The sequence below is a fragment of the Salvelinus sp. IW2-2015 genome, linkage group LG13, assembly GCF_002910315.2.
Source record: "Salvelinus sp. IW2-2015 linkage group LG13, ASM291031v2, whole genome shotgun sequence".
Classification (NCBI taxonomy): domain Eukaryota; kingdom Metazoa; phylum Chordata; class Actinopteri; order Salmoniformes; family Salmonidae; genus Salvelinus; species Salvelinus sp. IW2-2015.
Genome location: NC_036853.1, coordinates 14,269,315 through 14,290,281, shown reverse-complemented (window position 1 = coordinate 14,290,281; position 20,967 = coordinate 14,269,315). Strand labels below are relative to the sequence as shown.

The following is a 20,967-nucleotide window of genomic DNA, read 5'->3' as shown; positions in this document are numbered from 1 at the left end:
GAGAGTTTACAGTCTAGCCAGACACCTAGGTATTTGTAGTTGTCCACATATTCTAAGTCAGAACCGTCCAGAGTAGTGCTGTTAGTCGGGCGGGCGGGTACGGGCAGCGATCGGTTGAAAAGCATGCATTTCGTTTTACTAGCGTTTAAGAGCAGTTGGAGGCCACGGAAGGAGTGTTGTATGGCATTGAAGCTTGTTTGGAGGTTTGTTAACACAGTGTCCAAAGAAGGGCCAGATGTATACAGAATGGTGTCGTCTGCATAGAGGTGGATCAGGGAATCACCCGCAGCAAGAGCGACATCGTTGATATATACAGAGAAAAGAGTCTGTCCGAGAATTGAACCCTGTGCTACCCCCATAGAGAATGCCAGAGGTCCGGACAACAGGCCCTCTGATTTGACAAGTCTGCTAAACACGTGTATGTGACCAATAAAATTTGATTTGATTTAGATACATCCTCTAGGTGGCAGTGTTTCTCCATAATGTGGGGTGGCTAGCAGCGACAACATTAGTACAGTATGAGAAGAGGTTATTCACGGCACTATCCAAACTCATGTGATGCTTGAATTTAAAGCCTTGCAATTATTGTTTTGACTCTTAGATGCAGAGAACTCTGGTTAAGTGATATATGATGCCTGCCAACATACCATGAGAGGGTTAAACCAATCTATAAGAACACCTAATGGGGCTCCTGAGTGGCGCAGCAGTCTAAGGCACTGCATCTCAGTGCAAGAGGCGTCACTAGAGTCCCTGGTTTGAATTCAGGCTGTATCACATCTGGCTGTGAATGGGAGTCCCATAGTGTGGCGCACAATTGGCCCAGCGTCGTCCGGGGTAGGCCGTCATTGTAAATAAGAATTTGTTCTTAACTGACTTGCCTAGTTAAATCAAATTTAATACAGAGACAATGTCAGAACTGTCTCAGGACAGATAACACAGCAAAGAGACTTATCTTTTTCTGGTAACACATAAGCAACCACACAAGCTAAGGCATTTGTCAGAAAGTGAATTGGGTCAAACAGAAGAGGGGTGTGGTGCGCGGGGGGGGTTCAGTGAATTGAAATTGTAAAGAGGTCAGCAGAGTGGCTGTGCCCCAGTGTCTCTGTGCCCTCCTCTCTTGGCTGGGCTCCAGCCGCCAGGCTTCAAGCCCCAGGCTCCAGGCTGCAGCCCCAGAGGGCCAGAGAACAGACCCTTCTCTCAGTGGTCCCTGGTGGGGGGCAGCAGGTACATTAGGAGGGGAGGAGGAGGTCCCCCTCGGTTCTTCTGCAAGGTTCACAAAGCCTGAATGGCCACCAGGCCTGGGGCCTTCATTAGTGCCACACAGAGGGCCCACAGGAGCCCCAGTGAACCCCCTCCGTCTCTCCCTAGCCCACAACAAACCAACATGGCAAAGCTCAGACGGACACAAATGTTCCAGACGTGCATTTCTCATGTCTAATGACCCACTGTAATATAATCTTAATAATCTTTTATTAATGGTGCTTCTGCTTGATGCATGTTAGTTCATATAAGATCTACTTATTCAACCATTCTATCAAAATATATCCCCCATTCTATTCTCCTTTGAGAAAGAGCACATTCTATGTACATACATGTGGATGTCTGTTGATCAGGGTTGGGGTCAATCCATTTAATTTCCAGTCAATTCAGAAAGTAAACCAAATTCCAATTCCAATTCCACATTTTCCTCATTGAAAAGCATTGAAGAGAATTGGAATTTCGGTTTACTTCCTGAATTGACTGGAATTTTAACTGAATCGAGCCCAAGCCTGCTGTTTACATTTTAATAATTTAGCCAGTGACTTACAGTTAGTGCATTCATCTTAAGGATGCTAACTGGTGGAAGAGACCACAACATGCATCAGTGCATAGAGAGGTTAACCACTAGCTTTCCTCAATAAAGTAGTTATCAGCAAGGGGGGGGGGGGGGGGTCAAGTACAAGTGATGATTCAGGAAATTTTGTTTTTATTTCTTTTTTGGGGGGTGGGGTCGAGGTGAGGAGGTGGATTATTTAAGATACTCTTTAAAGAGGTAGGGTTTCAGGAAGATGGGCAGGGACTTTCCTGTCCTATCCAGGGGGAAGCTGGTTCCACCATTGGGGTACCAGGATAGAGAAGAGCTTGGAGTGGGCTGAGGGGAGCTGGCCTCCCATAGGGAAGGAAAGGGGGATACCTAGACAGTTGAACTGAATGCCTTCAACTGAAATGTGTCTTCCGCATTTAAACCAACCCCTCTGAATCAGAGAGGTGGAGGGGGCTGCCTTAATCAACATCCGGTGGGAGGGCCAATGTTGTGTGATAACAGTATTAGTTATAGACAACCCCTAAACAAACAAATTAGCACACACATTACTGGAGTGGATTGAATGCTATTGGTATTATACAAAATGTGGTTTCCGTGGTTCTTTAGTGGAGACCACACCAACCCCCACCAGCACTCCCAGCCCAAAGCGATTCAAAAAAACACTCTCCGCTGGCTCCAACACCCCTTCATGGCCAGTGAATTCAACAAGGATAGAAAAAATTCCAGTTGAATTGGCTGAAAGGGGGACAAAACAGAGGCCTAAATGTGATAGTGGGGGAGCACAGTTCCAGCCCAGGAGTCCTAGGTGAATGGGGTCTCTCTGCCTACTCCACAACAGAGGAGGGGAAGCTGTTCTGCACCAGGGCCAGAGGGGGGGACCAGCCCAAAACATTCAAGGAGAGCTGGTCAGAATGGGAGGTCAGATAAGTACACGAAACTGTTTACACTGTGGTCCATGCTGTATGGGCTTTTTATACGACTCATCAGTAACCAGGAAGACCAAAGTTATTATAGGACAGAGTGACAGAATGGTGTGTGTGTGTGTGGTGTTGTGTGTGTGTGTGTGTGGTGTGTGTGTGTGTGTGTGTGTGTGTGTGTGTGTGTGTGTGTGTGTGTGTGTGTTGTGTGTGTGTGTGGTGTTGTGTGTGGTTGTGTGTGTGTGGTGTGTGTGTGTGTGTTGTGTGTGTGTGTGTGTGTGTGTGTGTCGTGCTGCGGGTGTGTGTCCGTGCCTGGGTGTGCTTGAACGCTTGTTTCTACATGTGTGTTTTTAGGAAGGTGCTTCTCCAAAGTTTCCAATGTAATTTTCATGAGAATGGCCTCTAGAATTTTATAAATGAACACACTATACTAAGGTCTAGGGCCATGCTCCCAATATCCATGGCATCCAAATGTCTACAGGCCCCCTGGTTAAACTCATTATCCCCATGCACCCTCGCTGGTTTGAAACCTCTTACACCAGACATTCGTGGACTCTTCTAGGTCCTCAAAACCAGAATCCATGCCCTCAGATGTCAATAAGGGCTTGACCAGGATATCTGATTGCTTTTTAACCTGGTTGAATGTGTTTTTATGTTAGCATCAACTACTTGAATTTCTCTTAATGGGATAGAAAAGAGTCATGTGACTTGCCTTAATGTGTATTGACATCACGTGTTAAAGATTCAAAAGAACCTCTCTCTTTTAATGGGCAACAAGACCTGTATAGAGAACGTAACAGAAAGGCTAAGCCCATTATTTATTTATTTTTTATTTCACCTTTATTTAACCAGGTAGGCCAATTGAGAACAAGTTCTCATTTACAGCTGCGACCTGGCCAAGATAAAGCAAAGCAGTGCGACAAAAACAACACAGAGTTACACATAAACAAAAGTACAGTCAATAACACAATATATATATTTTTTAAATTAAATTAAGTGTGACAGACATAGATGTAGACCAATAGAAAGGGTCCATTCCTACCTCTCCACCACATCCTCCCCGCTCCAGCAGGTGAAGTCATCCACCACCATCTCACTCTCACAAAGCATCTCTGGCAAGGCAGAGAAGAAGGACCTGTAGCGTTGAATATAGCCCATAAACTCTCTGAGGTAGAGGAGAGAGCGAGGAAGAGGGAGAGATGAGAGGGAGAGAGGGTGGGGGTTGCTGATCATAACCACAATATCATAGAATCTAATGTATATTCATTGAGGTGCCATCAGACAGTTTTCACACCCTTTGACTTTTTCCACATTTTGTTGTGTTACAAAGTGGGATTCAAATTGATTTCATTGTAATTTTGTTTTTCAATGATCTACACAAAATACTCTGTAATGTCAAAGTAAAAAAAAAAAGAGAGATGGAAAATGAAACACTAATATAACTTCATTAGATAAGTTTCCCTGAGTCAATACATGTTAGAATCACCTTTGGCAGCAATTACAGCTTTAAGTTTTTCTGGATAAGTCTCTAAGAGCTTTGCACACCTGGATTGTAAAATATTTGCCCTTTATTCTTAAAAAATTCTTCAAGCTCATTGTTGATCATTTCTAGACAGCCAAGTCTTAGCATAGATTTTAAAGCCGATTTAAGTCAAAACTGTAACTAGGTCACTCAGGAATATTCAATGTCATCTTGAAAAGCAACTCCAGTGCATATTTGGCCTTATGTTTTAGGTAATTGTCCTGCTGAAAAGTGAATTTGTCTCCCAGTGAATGTTGGAAAGCTGACTGAACCAAGTTTTCCCAAGGATTTTGCCTGTGCTTAGCTCTATTCCGTTTATTTTTATCCTAAAAAACATCATTGTCCTTGCCGATGACAAGCATACCCATAACATGATGCAGCCATCACCATGCTTTAAGTGGTCCCAGCGATGTGTTGGATTTGCCACAAATATAACGCTTTATGTTCAGAACAAAAAGTTAATTTATTTGCAATTTTTTTTTGCAGTATTACTTTACTTTAATGCAAACAGGATGCATGTTTCAACATATTTTTTATTCTGTATAGGCTTCCTTCTTTTCAGTCTGTCATTTATGTTAGTATTGTGGAGTAACTACAATGTTGTTGATACATCCTCAGTTACAGCCTTATTCTATAATTGATTCAATAATCCCCCCCCCCTCAAACTACACACAATACCCCATAATGACAAAGCAAAAACAAGTTTTTAGATTATTTTGCACATTTATAATAAAAAACAACTGAAATATCATATTTACATACAAATTCAGACTCTTTGCTCAGTACTTTGTTGAAGCACTTTTGGCAGCGATTACAGCCTCGAGTCTTCTTGGCTATGAAGCTACAAGCTTGGCACACCTGTATTTGGGGAGTTTATCCCATTCTTCTCTGCAGATGCTCTCAAGCTCTGTCAGGTTGGAGGGGGGAGTGACGCCACAGCATGATGCTGCCACCACCATAGTTCACTGTAGGAATGATGCCAGGTTTCCTCCAGTCGTGACGCTTGGCATTTAGGTCAAAGAGTTCAATCTTGGTTTCATCAATCCAGAGAATCTTGTTTCTCATGGTTTGAGAGTCCTTTAGGTGACTTTTGGAAAACTCCAAGCGGGCTGTCAAGTGCCTTTTACTAAGGAGTGGCTTCTGTCTGGTCACTCTACCATAAAAGCCCGATTGGTGGAGTGCTGCAATCTACACACAATACCCCATAATAACGAAGCGAAAACTGGTTTTTAGACATTTTTGCAAATTATAAACCCCCCAAAAAAAGAAATACCTTATTTACATAAGTATTCAGACCCTTTGCTATGAGACTTGTATAATTCAGCTCAGGTGCATCCTGTTTCCATTGATCATCCTCGAGATGTTTCAACAACTTGATTGGAGTCCACCTATGGTAAAATCAATTGATTAGACATTATTTGTCTATATAAGGTCCCACAGCTGACAGTGCGTGTCAGAGCAAAAACCAAGCCATGAGGCCGAAGGAATTATCCGTAGAGCTCCGAGACAGGTGTGTGTCGAGGCACAGATCTGGGGAAGGGTACCAAAACAAATCTGCAGCATTGAAGGTCCCCAAGAACACAGTGGCATCCATCACTCTTAAATGGAAGAAGTTTGGAACCACCAAGACTCTTCCTAGAGCTGGTTGCCCGGTCAAACTGAGCAATCGGGGGAGAAGGGCCTTGGTCAGGGAGGTGACCATGAACCTGATGGTCACTCTGACAGAGCTATAGAGTTCCTCTGTGAAGATGGAAGAACCTACCAGAAGGACAACCATTGCTGCAGCACTCCACCAATCAAGCCTTTATGGTAGAGTGGCCAGACGGACGCCACTCAGTAAAAAGGCACATGACAGCCCGCTTGGAGTTTGTCAAAAGGCACCTAAAGGATTCACAGACCATGAGAAACAAGATTCTATGGTCTGGTGAAACCAACTCAAGGCCAACTCTTTGGCCTTGCCACTGAAAAACATCCCCACAGCATGATGCTACCACCATAGCATCATGCTGTGGGGTCGTTTTTCAGTGGGAAAGGATGGGAGACTAGTCAGGATCAAGGGAAAGATGAACAGAACAGTACAGAGAGATCCTTTTTTTTCTCCCCAATTGGTAGTAGTTACAGTCTTGTCTCATCGCTGCAACTCCTGTACAGACTCGGGAGAGGCGAAGGTCAAGAGCCATGCATCCTCCGAAACACAACCCAACCAAGCCGCACTGCTTCTTGACACAATGCACATCCAACCTGGAAGCCAGCCACACCAATGTGTCGGAGGAAACACCGTGCGACCTGGTCAGCGTCCACTGCGCCCGGCCCGCCACAGGAGTGCGCGATGAGACAAGGATATCCCTGCCGGCCAAACCCTCCCTAACCCGGACAACACTGGGCCAATTGTGCGCCGCCCCATGGGCCTCCCGGTCGCGGCCGGCTGCGACAGAGCCTGGGCTCGAACCCAGAATCTCTTGTGGCACAGCTAGCACTGCGATGCAGTGCCCTAGACCACTGCACCACCCAGGAGGCCCACAGAGAGATCCTTGATGAAAACCTGCTCGAGAGCACTCAGCACCTCAGACTGGGGCGAAGGTTCACTTTCCAACAGGACAACGAGCCTAAGCACACAGCCAAGACAAAGCAGGAGTGGCTTCGGGACAAGTCTCTGAATGTCCTTGAGTGGCTCAGCCAGAGCCCGGACTTGAACCCGATCGAACATCTCTGGAGAGACCTGAAAATAGCTGTGCAGCGATGCTCCCCATCCAACCTGACAGAGCTTGAGAGGATCTGCAGAGAAGAATTGTACCCAAGAAGACTCAAGGATGTAATCGCTGCCAAAGGTGCTTCAACAAAGTACTGAATAAAGGGTCTGAATACTTACGTAAATGTGATATTTCCATTTTGTATTTGTAATAAATATGCAAAAAGGTATTTTTTAACTATTTTTGCCTTGTCATTATGGGATATTGTGTGTAGAAAAAAACAATTTAATCAATTTTAGAATAAGGCTGTAACGTAACAGAATGTGGAAAAAGTCAAGGGGTCTGAATACTTTCCAAATGCACTGTAGGAAGGGTGCCTATATCTTTGTAGTGACTGGGGGTATTGATACACCATCCAAAGTGTAATTAACATCTGCACCATGCTCAAAGGGATATTCAATGTCTGTTGTTTTTATACCCATCTACCAATAGGTGCCCTTTGCGAACCACTGGAAAACGTCATTTGTCTTTGTGGTTGAATCTGTGCTTGAAATTCACTGCTCGATTGAGGGAGCTTACAGATAATTGTATGTGTGGGGTACAGAGATGAGGTAGTCATGAAAAAATAATGTTAAACACTATTATTGCACACAGAGTGAGTGCATGCAACTTATTATGTAACTTGTTAAGCACATTTTTACTCCTGAACTTATTTAGGCTTACCATAACAAAAGGGTTGAATAGTGATTGACATTTCAGCTTTTCATTTTTAATTTGTACAAATTTCTAAAAAGATAATTCCACTTTGACATTATGGGGTATTGTGTGTAGATCAGTGACACAAAATGTCAATTGAATCCATTTTAAATTCAGGCTGTAACAACAAAATGTGGAAAAAGTCAAGGGGTGAGAATACTTTCTGAAGGCACTGTATGTACAGTATATTTATTAAGGTGACATAATGTGTCGCTGGTGGTCAACCCCTGTACTCCATGTCAGATGGCCACATTAACGAGCGAGGGGGAGATGCTGGGCTTCATGCTTACCTAGAGATCTTTTTCAGACTTCTAGGCTTATTATTCTTGGATGGTTTCAGAGGAAAGGACCTGGGAGAATGTGATCATGGTCAGGGAGAGGAGGAGAGAGGATGAGAGAGATGGTGTAGGAATAGCAGGGATCCAATGCAAAGCAAACACAAGTCAATGCAAAGGAGAGGGAAGACAGAACTTCAAAATGAAAAAAAACATAATGAAAAAGAAAGCATGTTTGACAAAAAATATATGTGGCAAAGTGTGCTTATAAGTAACTCATACTGCAATGCGCAAATACATGTTGGGGGACAGAGTGGAACACAGCATGCCAACCAGCTACAACACCAACCACTCTAAGGCAGCTGACCAGACACTATGGCCGCCTATCTCTCTCACCTCCTGGTATGCGACAAGCGGCCCAGTGTGACCTCGGCTGGGGAGGGCGTTGAGGCCGCCGAGGTCGGGGAGGTGGTCACGGAGGTCATGACCTTCAGGGTGGAACGTATGCTTGTCACTGACGGAGTGTCTGTGAGAGGCCCACATACTTTATCAACCTAAGAAAGAGGGATAGGAGAGAGGGGTGGAGAGAGAGGGGGGGGGGTGAAGGGTGGGTAGAGAAGGAAATTAGATAGTGTGTGAAAAAAGAGGGCACCCATTACATCCCTAACAGAGTCACTCTACAGTGTGTGAGAACACAATGATAAGAAGCTTTTGCAGATGTGCAGGGCTCATGCTGTGGAAATCATCAGTGACACAATGGAGATTATTCTTGCCTAAAACCAGAACGAACACAGAACTATGATACTGCACAGAGAAGAATGATCCAGTCGCTACTGATATCACCAGGGGCCAGTGGAAATGCAGATGCTGCTATGGTGTTGCATTTCTCTTTCCTTCCCTCTTATGACTTATTGTCCGGATGCGGGGCGGGGGCAATGGAGAGAGGGAGAGGGAGAGGGAGAGGGAGAGGGAGAGAGAGAGAGAGAGAGAGAGAGAGAGAGAGAGAGAGGAGAGGAGAGAGAGAGAGAAGAGAGAGAGAGAGAGAGAGGGGAAGAGTATGAGCTGACGTTAAAGAACGTCAGCAACCGGTGGCCTGCCCAAAACGAAAAGCTGAGATGGTGTATTCTCACTCTCCCTCCCCCTCTCTCTCTCTCTCTCTCTCATATCCAGCCTTCTGTGTAGAGTAGCTGGGAGTGAGTTATAGGGCAGTGTGACAGGGATCCCATTTACCACTCCCACCCACACAGCTGTGGACAGGCTTTAAAGGCCCTCTAATGGAATTAGCTCATTTGGCCCCTGGACAGTAAGTAGGGTGCTGTGAAACAGTGAAATATGGACGTTTTCAGAAAGCTCTGCCTAAACTGAGTTAGGCAGCAGGCCCACATAAAGCTGGGACAAAACCACTGAGACCAACAGAGACACACACTGCCTTCCCCAGAGATTAGACAGCAATCCAGCTCACTGACATTAAGGGTATGTGTATGTATTCATGTGTATCACTTGTGAGAATGTGTTTGTATTCATCTGGGAAATATCCTCTTTTTATAAGAGGGAAGCCAAAGACCAAGGGAATCTGCTTGTCACTGTCACCCCTAATTGCAACTATTGTCGGAAAGCTGGAGGGAAGATGTACTCAAGTGTGTGTGTGTGTGTGTGTGTGTGTGTGTGTGTGTGTGTGTGTGTGTGTGTGTGTGCGTGTGCGTGTGCGTGTGCGTGAGGCTCATTGTAATGGCTGGAATGGAAAAAATGGAACGGCATCAAACACATCAAACATATGTAAACCACATATTTGACTCCGTTCTATTCATTCCATTCCAGTCATTACAATGAGCCTGTCCTTCTATAGCTCCTCCCACCAGCCTCCTTGGTGTGTGTGTGTTCCTATAGAAGTTTATTTGTCCAGAGATTAGCCACAGAAATGTTCTCATCACTCTGTCCCAGGCCCTGAGTTTCAAAGCATTGTGGGACAGGGTTGTCCAGTCAGCATGAGGAGTCTTTGTCCAGAGTTGGATTTGCATTCTGGAGGGCAGGCTGGGGTCCGCCTACAGACACTCTCTGAGGGGGATTCACTGGGGCTCTAGACGGCTGGACAGGACCAGAGGCAACCCACTGAATAGCTGGCAGATCCTTTAGGAAGCCTCAAAACAACTCAATGCCAGACCAGAACACAAACACACAGTTTAAAACCCACAATTCTGCGGGACAAAGAGTATGCTCATGCTAATAAAGTGAACTCTAACTCATCAAAAGACTGCCGGAGCTTGAGTGACATCACCAAAGCGCCTCTGCGTCCCGTCAATCAAGATCTCTTTAGAGCCCCTGCCACCCCCGTGCCCCAGCCAAACTCTGGCTTAGCTCCTCCAAAGCTTTCAGTATGGATTCTAAGGATTGATAAATCCTTTATAACTCACTAATAATTAGCTAATGCAAGCGTTGCAGAGCATTTTCACTTAAATCAACTGGATGTATTCATTATGATTCTGAGATTCTTAATTACAATAGTAATTGCAACGCTACAGTAATACCTGGTGCAAGAGTTTAAAATATTGCTGAAATGTGAAAGAATGTTCGTCACTATCTGTGTTAGGTGGGCTTTTCTGAAGTCTATCGTCATTCCAGTATCTCTCCTTGCTAAGTGTTTTGGACACCTACTCTCCTCTCCACCTTGTTGCAATTTGTCAGAGAGGGAGTGATTGGCAGGCTGTGGTGAGGGGGGGGGGGGTGTCTGCTCTGGCCTGCTGCGGCTCCTGCTGCGTCAGGCACCTAGATACACTTAACTAGATAGGCTAATGGATTGTTTGTACGGATGTGCTGAGGAGGCAATTCTCCCCATGCCAACTGGAAACCTGGTCCAACAAACCATGTCACAGGAGGAAGACAAGGAGAGGAGAGAGGAAAAGAGAGAGCTAGGCCCACATCTCTTCAATCTGGTAGTCTGGTACTTTCATCATGCATAAGATAATAAGGTACTCGGCTGTCTTCCATCTTACTGTAGGAGGAGGTTTATCTCCACAGGAAAGACATGCAGCAGGACATCTAGAAAGATAATCCCCATCAATTATAAACACTTGTAAACACACCTGCACATATGCCTCTGTGTGGAAATGGAAAACAGTTGAAGAGGAGCAGGAGGAGGAGGAAGAGGAGGAGGAAGAGGAGTTGAAAAGGAAGAGGTTTGTGAAGGTGACTGAATGAGTCATATGACCGAATGAGTCGTTGTTGCCTACTCCTTCCCTTCCCATCTCTGGGTCCAGACCTCAAATGCCAGCCCTGGGGGTAACCTGGGACCCAGCCATCCTAGCCATGTTGAACCAGCGAATGAGCAACACTTGATCCTGGGGGTGGCAGGCAGACTGTAAATGCACTACTAAAATGACAATGTCAGTAACAGAGAGGGGTGCTGAGGAGAAGGGGAGGGATGCTGGCACCCACAGACCCCCACTCCTGTCCCCCTAAAATCTCTGGCCCCCACAGACCCCCACTCCTGTCCCCCTAACCCCTCTGGCCCTCACAGACCCCCACTCCTGTCCCCTAACATCTCTGTACAACATAAACAGGTATGTGTTATATAGTGTAATCTTTCATGTCTCATTATCATAAAGTCAACTATAATCATATTCATAACCACAATCTAATCAGGCCCACAGTTGTCATCATTACCATAATCCTACCTATCATCGGAGCTAGAACTTAATATTCAAGTCTGTTAAACTAAATCTCTCAGGAAAAACAGCTAGAATCAGATATGTATCTATGTCTTTCTACACCACAGGTTCTCTTTTGTGTGAGCAAAGAGATAATATCCTATCTGTCATTCTAAGTAAAAAAGTGTATTGTTTGCTTTGCCCACTAGGATACATTCAGCTTTGGTGGAATTTAGCAAATTCTCCCTCCTCTCTTCTCTTGTCCACTGCTTTACAAGTACCAAGAAAACTGCCAGCCTCCCAACTTCCAGCCCCTTGAGTCCAAAGCCAAGAGAGAAGGTCCATGCCAGCCTCATGCCCCCCAGCCAGGCAGCCACTCAGCCACAGAAGCCAACCACAGAGCTGCACAGAAGAGTCTTGAGAGTTCTTTTGTGGGTGTCATTAATAGAGAACCCAAAGACCTAAGAGAACAGGTTTTATATGACAGATGAGACCTACCAAGATAGTTTTTGTTGCATGTGTCCTGTGATGTAAATGAATGGTGTGAGGGATGGTGATGTGCCCAAGTGGTGTCATCATGGGCCTTAAGAGGTGTGTCATATTAGTACAGTCCTATGACAGGTGAAGTATGAGAGGTGGGTGAGGCACTGACTCACGATAGCGCTGATGCGTGGCCCGTGCAGCTGTGCGTGCAGGATAGCGTCATTGACGTGGTTCCTGATGCCCTGCAGAGCCAGCTCCAGGTCGTGGCCTCCAGCCAGGGCCCCTGTCAGTTCCTGCAGCAGGGCCACGTAGCGCCTCCAGGGCCCGTCCAGCTCAGAGAGCCCTACCAAGCAGCCCCGCATCACGTTCAGACACAGTCCTCCACACGGCCGGATCAGGGTCAGGCCCCTGCAGTGGGGGCAGTACTGCATCCTCACCAGAGCCCGCCCACACTCCCTGGCCAGCCCCGCCCACTCTGTAGCGTTCAGCACCTCTGCCCCTATCACCAGCGCCTGGCTCAGTGCCCGTCCTGCGCTCAGAGCCCGGGTCAGCCCCTTGGCCAGGACACGGGGGTGAGACCCAAATGGGTTGACATCCTGGCGTGTCATGCGCAGACACTCGCTGTGCTCAGAGGAGGGTGGGGCCGAGGCCAGCCCAGGGTTGACCAGACGCCGGTAAACCAGCGGGAAGAGGTTGTCGTAGAAGCGGTGCACAGAGCGCTCCATGGAGGTGTTGCCGTCTCCTCCCAGGAAGAGAGAGAGGTCGGAGAAGAGGTCTGCCACCAGGGGGCGAGCGTCCTGGGAGAGGGGCTCATAGGCACTGTCAAACATACCAGTGGTCAGGTTCAGAGTGAAGGATAGCAGAGACTGGAACGCATCTGTACAAACAGAGAGAGAGAGAAAACGAGAGACAGAAGGGATGATGAAAACACATTGTAAAAATAAATGTTCTAGTCTTTTATGTTATGAAAGGGATAAAAAAATTAAGCTTTTCTTATTGTGTGCATGTACCTGTGAAAGGTATGCTCGTGTGTGTGTGTGTGTGCGTGTGTGTGTGGTTGTGTGTGTGTGTGTGTGTGTGTTGTGTGTGTGTTGTTGTGGTTGTGTGTTGTGTGTGTGTGTGTGTGTGTTGTGTGGTGTGGTGGTGTGGTGGTGTGTGTGTGTTTGTATAATATGATTGTAGAAGGTGGGGGTTCTGAGTCCAGTTGGGATGTCAGTTTGATGGCATTCTGACAGATGGAAGAGAGACAGCAACTGGGAAACTGCTACAGTAGTATATACACACACACAACACACACACATCACACCACACACACACACACACACACACACACAACACACACAACACACACAACACACACACACACACACCACCAACACACACACACACACACACACACACCACACAACACACACACACACACACACACACAGTCACCCAGAGTTCTCGCTAATGTCCCAAAGGTGTAATATTACTCATCACAGCTGCTGTGTTTGAGATGCATGCTATTGTTCCTTCTTATTGCTTCAGCGAGTATTGTAGGGAAGACATTCTGTGTGTTGGATGATATGTGTTCGGTGTGCTGTGTGTCAGTGTGTCAGTGCTCACAGAGAATGAGAAGTTAATGTGTGGTGTGTGTGTTGTGTGTGTGTGTGTGTGTGTGTGTGTGTGTGTGTGTGTGTGTGTTTGGCAGATACAGTATATAGAGGGACTATCTACACACTGAGAGGTGAATGAGAACTTCTAGCCCCCTACATACCGACCCATAAACCAGACATCTTGTCATTGCTTAGTGATTAAGGAAATGGACAGGTGACCAGACACTTAGTGGTTCCAATTAAAGCAGACCAATCACTCAGCCTTGGCTGGGAACCTGTCTGTGTCATGCACTTCCATTTGGCTGATAGCTGCTACTGGCCATCGCCGGCATGGAAGACAGACATTAAAGCCTATGATGGGTTAGATATACAGTACAGTATACTGCCTAGTATAGCTTTCACTGGGTGAAAGTCCCCCCATCAATACAGAGACTGAGACATGTTAACTGGAGCATTAGCTAATACTGCCATCAGTACATAGGCTAGGCCTATTCATAGTGCTCAAACATAAAAATGGATAGCCTACGCATATATATTTTGTTTATATACATCATGGAGAAACATACTGAATATACAAAACATTAAGAACAAAATATTCCATGACATAGACTGACCAGATGATGATCCCTTATTGATGTCACTTGTTTAATCCACTTCATTCAGTGTAGATGAAAGGGAGGAGACAGGTTAAAGAAGGACTTTTAAGCCTTGAGACAATTGAGACATGGATTGTGTATCTGTGCCATTCAGAGGGGTAATGGTCAAGACAAAAGATTTACGTTCCTTTGAACAGGTTATGATAGTAGATGTCACAAAGTGCTTATACAGAAACCAGGCATAAAACCCCAAAGAGCAAGCAATGCAGATGTAGAAGCACGGTGGCTAGGAAAAACTCCCTATAAAGTTAGGAACCTAGGAAGAAACCTAGAGAGGAACCAGGCTCTGAAGGGTGGCCAGTTCTCTTCTGGCTATGCCGGTGGAGATAATAAGAGTACATGGCCATCAAGGCTAGATCGTTCTTCAATATGTTCAAACGTTCATAGATGACCAGCAGGCTCAAATAATAATCACAGTGGTTGTGTTTTTCACGCTCAACAATTTCCCGTGAGTATCAAGACTGGTCCACCACCCAAAGGACATCCACCCAACTGTGGTAAGCATTGGAGTCAACATGGGCCAGCATCGCTGGGGAATGCTTTTGACAACTTGTAGAGCCCATGCCCGACAAATTGAGGCTGTTCTGAGGGCAAAAGGTGTGTGGGTCGGGGTGCAACTCAATATTAGGAAAGTACTCTTAATGTTTTGTACACTCAGTGTATATGAAGTTAGGATATCATAAAAGCACTTGGTCGCTCTAAAACAACCTTACTGTAGGCGACTCAGCAGAAGCCTAGTCCACGCCTTGAATCACAGCAGTCTATAATAGACTTTGCAGCTTTCATTTGAAACAGACCCAAATGAGAGAATTTCACAATTAACAAAATTAACATCATTCAAATTAATCATTATAAAGTCTGAATAAGGAGATGATGGTGGATTTCTGTGCTTAGGCAAACACTTTTTTTTATTTTGTTTTTATTTCACCTTTATTCATCTACAGTTTAGAAAGAACCTAGGCCCTGGTGAACTGATTGACTGGGCATTCCCTGGCTGGAGAATCTGTCAGGATTAAAGGAAAACTCCACTCAAAAACAATATTTGGTATTTGTTTAATTAGTCCATTGTTGACTAAATACATCATACGGGATGATTTCTGTATTTTGAATGTCACACATCTTGAAAACTTGATTGCTGACAAGCAAATCATTTGTGGGACTATGTCAACAATGGTCTAATGAAACAAATATCAAAAGATAATTTTGAGGAAGAATTTTCCTTTAAATTGAGAAACCCTGGTACTATTCCTGGACCCCATGCTGAGTAATAGGTGTCTGTAATAATGCTCTGTAACACCTTACTTGAACCATGGGTCATAAGTGTGTAATGCATTTATAAAGACAGCATGACATAAGGTCTTGGTAATTCATGACCAATGTCCTCTAGGACAATCTGTCTCTGCTCTCTCTCTCTCCCAAACCCCTAACCCCTAATCCGTCTTCCCAAGATGTGGGGTTTAGTAAAGGGGAGGGGGATGAGGGGGTGGAGGAGGGAGACGAACAGGTGGAGCTGCAAGGAGTGTTTGTTTGGTGACATCATCATCACTGTCATTCAACTACTTAGAATTCACAAATGTGTAATCAAAGTACTCAAGTTCAACATATTAAATTACATAGGTGAAGTAGGCCTACCAGCAAACATTGTCAATGCAATACATTACCACTAATGGAGTTAGCTTGTGGGGAACGGGATGACCACATTGAAAGCTTCTATGATGTTGCGGTTGCCAGATATTTCCCATTGAGTAATGAGCAATTGGATTGCAGATGGGAAACCAGGCAAAATGGTTTTTAATGTTCAAAAGCTCCACAGAGAAAACAAAATTCACTGGTGGACTTTTACCCTCCCACACACATATTCATTTGAGAGAATGACACATTACTGAAGCATACTCAGACATTAGGCATCTGCACACTTGTATATGGCTCTTTCTATATACTAGGATACCAGTGAGGATTCCCTACGCTGGAAAATTTGATACAGGTGTTGATAAGTCACTGATAAGAATCTGCAAAAAAAAATCATGTCATTAAAATATAACACGGAAAACACATACAAAACTATGTGGACACCTGCACGTCAAACATCACCCCTTTGCTGCTATAACAGCGTCCACTCCTCTGGGAAGGCTTTCCACTAGATGTTGCAGGGACTTGCTTCCATTCAGCCACAAGAGCATTAGTGAGGTCGGGCACTGATGTTGGGCGATTAGGCCCGGCTCGCAGTTGGCGTTCCAATTCATCCCAAAGGTGTTCGATGGGGTTGAGGTCAGGGCTCTGTGCAGGTCAGTCAAGTTCATCCACACCGATCTCGAAAAACCATTTCTGTAGGGACCTCGCTTTGTGCGCGGGGGCATTGTCGCGCTGAAACAGGAAAGGGCCTCCCTCAACTGTTGCCACAAAGTTGGAAGTACAGAAACATCTAGAATGTAATTGTAAGCTGTAGCGTTAACATTTCCCTTCACTGGAACTAAGGGGCTTAGCCCGAACCATGAAAAACAGCCCCAGACCATTATTCCTCCTCCACCAAACTTTACAGTTGGCATTATGCATTCGTGCAGGTAGCGTTGTCCTGGCATCCGCCAAACCCAGATTCGTCCATCAGACTGCCAGATGGTAAAGCGTGACTCATCACTCCAGAGAATGCATTTCCACTGCTCCAGAGTCCAATGGCGGCGAGCTTTACACCACTCCAGCCGACACTTGGCATTGCGCATGGTGATCTTAGGCTCCATGTGGCTGCTCGGTCATGGAAACCCATTTCATGAAGCTCCCGACAAACAGTTATTTTGCTGGCATTGCTTCCAGAGGCATTTGGGAATTTGGAAGTGAGTGTTGCAACCGAGGACAGACGATTTTTACGCGTTACGTGCTTCAGCACTCGGCAGTCCTGTTCTGTGAGCTTGTGTGGCCTAGGAGCCGTTGTTGCTCCTAGATGGTTTCACTTCACAGCTCGAGCAGGATAGAAATTTGACAAACAGAAAGGTGGCATCCTATGACGGTGCCACGTAGAAAGTCATTCTTTAGTAAGGTCATTCTACTGCCAATGTTTTATATGGAGATTGCATGGCTGTGTGCTCGATTTTATACACCTGTCAGCAACGGGTGTGGCTGAAATAGCCGAATCCACTAATTTGAAAGGGTGTCTACATACTTTTGTATATATAGTGTAGCTATATTCAATCGCATTCAAGAGTTGATTTAAAACTTATGTTTAACCATTTCTCATAGTTGGAGTCTAGACGAATTTGTGCAAAATCATGTTAGACATAAAACATTACTTTTCTGTCCTTGCATTTATGGGAGTGTAAGTTGTCGTTATAATCATATATTAAGCATGAATCAGTTAAACTAGACATTGAAATGGACCCTTTAAGAATCCTAGATCTAGCTGTCGGGACAGTTTTTTTGTATAGAGATCTCAGAAATGTAGTGTACCTAAGTAACATTTTGTGTCTCCTTATGCTATAGCACGTGTCAAAACACAAGGCCTGTTGGCAGTGGCGACCCATCATTTAGCAAAAAAATAGGCTTGCCCCTTTTGCATGTTATTTTGGAATTAATACGAGTCACATATCAGTTTGCAAACAATGTAAACAAATATATATATAATTGAGTTAATAAAGCTGCATACAAACATGGTCTCATTTTTGTTTTCTTGAGTAAGGCAGCTCCAAAATGCATGTGTTTCAGCCCATATCAGTGCTGTCTGTGGTGGTGGGGCAAGCCAGCAGAAAATACGGAGCGTTGTGCCGTGATTGGCTCAGTGTTCTGTCACTCATGGGGCAACTACGTCATCGCAAAGTCTAAGGGGAGACCTTGAAAATTCTAGCTCTTTGAGTGCTGCCATAGAGTTACATTAGAAGTGCCCATCCAAGAAGGCTCAAGGTCATTGGCCACAGATAAAATGACATCAAATCACGTTATATGTACAGTAGCTTTGATTGGACTGATCATGTCAACATCATACTTTCAAAATCTTAGCTAGCACTCATCATCAATAATCAAGTCAACAATCTCCTGGCAAATCCTTTTCAATCCTTGTCATATGAAGAGAAATAATGAAGAGAAATTATAGATAAAACGTATCGGTGCTCATCGGCCATCAGACATAAACATTACACAACAAGTTGGAAATCGCAAATTCAACAATGAGTGGTTTGGAAGGAAGTGAGAATAGCACAAGGTGAGTCGAAAAATGTCTTGTATGCTGCTGCATAAATTATGTAATATGCCAGGGAGATATGTATACTGTAGCTAAGAAAGTAATACTAAGTGTATGTTGTGTAGTAAGCTGTTAGTAGCCCATGTGCCTCACGCGAATAATTTGTTCCCTTTTCCCCTCTTAATTTCGCCTACTGTTCTGACTTGGTGGTGCACATGTAGCCTATAGCCTGTTTTAGAGAAATGTAACGTTAATCATTGAATATTGTAAGAGCTTTCATTGTCTGCTTATTTGCCCTCATTATTTATCCTACAGTTCTGACTTGGTGTACAGGGAGAATACTGTAAGAATGGCCCATGCTCGCTCTTAATCGGAATTACGGATTGCCTCTCATCCGCTCATCGTTCCCTTATGTCATAGTTTGTCCATCTCAATTGTCAGTAGAAACCACGTTTCTTTAAACAAGTCAGCCATACCAGCAATGTTTTTTTTTAAAGGCAGTAAATGAGCCTGAATTAACTGTTTCGCTGCCAGACAAGGCTCCGCTGATAGCCAGGTGTAGCAGTCGTAAGGTGTTGGGACTGCTGTAGGGACAGCTTTATGTAGGCCCTAACAGTTTTTGGGCACTGTTTGTCACCGTCATAGTGCATTGTTTAGTGTTGTGTTGTGTAGTGGCTTTGCTGGCATGTATAATTTTTTATATATTTTTTGTTTGCCCCACCAAGATTGAAATGCTAAAATCGCCACTGCCTGCGGGCAAATTCCGGTCCGTGACACATTTCAATCTGGCCAGCGCAATGACTTGGGTTGTCAATTCATTTCGGCCCGCTTCCATACCACCCGCCATGCGCTGCACTACAAGTCACAGCAAGCACTGCCAACATGCTGTGCATTGCCACACACGCACCCCTCCTCCGATCCACACACAAGCCAGCCAGTGCCCTATCATATCATCACTAATGGTACTGACCAAATCTTCTACCGGATCAAATGTTTAAACATGTTGTAGGTTAAATGCCCATGCCAAGTTTCAGTGTCAATGGGTCATTGCTCTAGTCTACAGAAAATGTCATCTTGGTTGTCAAAAAGTTATACGATACAGGATTCACACGTGGGTATAAATTACTACTAAAGGACACACAAGCGAGTATAAAAGAGTCAACAGTTGAGTCATCTACTTAATGAAATTACAGCCTGATGCTTGCATGGGTGAATTCAACGTCATTTGTGCTTCTTACGTGTGTCCCGTTTACAGCACGCATCGGGGGGAAAATGTACAGACATGCCACAGTCCTAGCTAGGCTACTAAAATGTTGCAGTTTGGCTTCGGTTTTTAAAGCTTGACAATGAATAAATAACCAAAAAGCTAAACCTGCAACTAAAAGCAATGTAAAGGAAAACATATAGCCTATTACAGCAACATTTGAGCAGTAGTCTCGGCTGGTTACTCAACTACAATACATTTTGAGTGCACCATACAGCAATGCTGCGTTCAACCGCAATGGTGATCGCTGCAATGCAAAAAATATATATAATTTACGTTTAAATGTTACAACAGCCTAGCTACGTTTTTGTTATTTGGAGTTTAAAAGTTGATTAGGGTCGCAGCATATAATGCACATCTACAAGCACAGCAGCAAAGGCTGGACAAACATTATTTCTCTCTTCTTTCGTTTTAATATGTTAAAATGCTACGTACAGCATCCTACCAGTGTTGTGTTCGAGACCACATAAAGCGAGACCATTCAAGACCAAGACCGGAGCAAATCCAGTCTGAGTCAAGAACAAGACCAGAGGGGGGGCAAGACAGAGTCAAGACCGAGACCGAGAGGGGGACAAGGGGTCAGAAAAATGCCACTCCAATTCAAGACCATGATTGTAATTTGGTCAAATTGCCACCATAATAAGAGTTCAAAATGTCCAGTATTTCTGTGTTCATAATTCAGAAGAACATATGGATTCTTTAGACATTCAGAATGGTGAAAAAAATGCGTGCTGAAGGCAAATAGAGCCACTCTACGAATTATTACTAACCCGAACACAGTGGGGAACAATGAGGGACTTCTACACCTTCAGAGGGCTAAGGATTTATAAAATAACAATAATAATTGTAACTATTATTTTCAATGACATTCTGATTTAATCTCTTCGGTTTTTGTTGATTAGGAAAGGTTAACCCTTTCCTTTTTTGAAAAAAATGTGAAGGTCAAAACCTGCCCTGAATGACGGGTCGCCACTGCTCCTACATGAGTGTGCTGGTATTACCGTTGCTGTCCTTTCAGCATCACGAACCTGTCACACACTGAAGGCCTAGGTCCAATAGGTTCGTCACTGCGCAAACATTTCTATAATAGATATAAAGACTGTTCAGGTATTAATGTTTCAAGGAGTGTGTATGTTTGGCCTGGTGAAGAGGTTTTATGCACTTACTTACTGGAAGCTGATAATTATTCGTGT

At 44.6% G+C, this 20,967-nt stretch overlaps 1 protein-coding gene across 2 annotated transcripts in view; it reads right to left on the bottom strand.

The window, feature by feature from the left end:
• LOC111971843 (glypican-5-like) overlaps positions 1 to 20,967 on the bottom strand; it is a 125,130-nt gene that overhangs the window by 87,684 nt on the left and 16,479 nt on the right. For both annotated transcript variants that reach the window (XM_023998646.2, XM_070446137.1), the window contains exons 3-6: positions 12,265 to 12,968; positions 8,361 to 8,518; positions 7,980 to 8,039; positions 3,764 to 3,886 (exon numbers count right to left, since the gene is read on the bottom strand). In XM_023998646.2, coding sequence (XP_023854414.2) covers positions 3,764 to 3,886; positions 7,980 to 8,039; positions 8,361 to 8,518; positions 12,265 to 12,968 — 1,045 coding nt within the window. The remainder of the gene's footprint in view (positions 1 to 3,763; positions 3,887 to 7,979; positions 8,040 to 8,360; positions 8,519 to 12,264; positions 12,969 to 20,967) is intronic.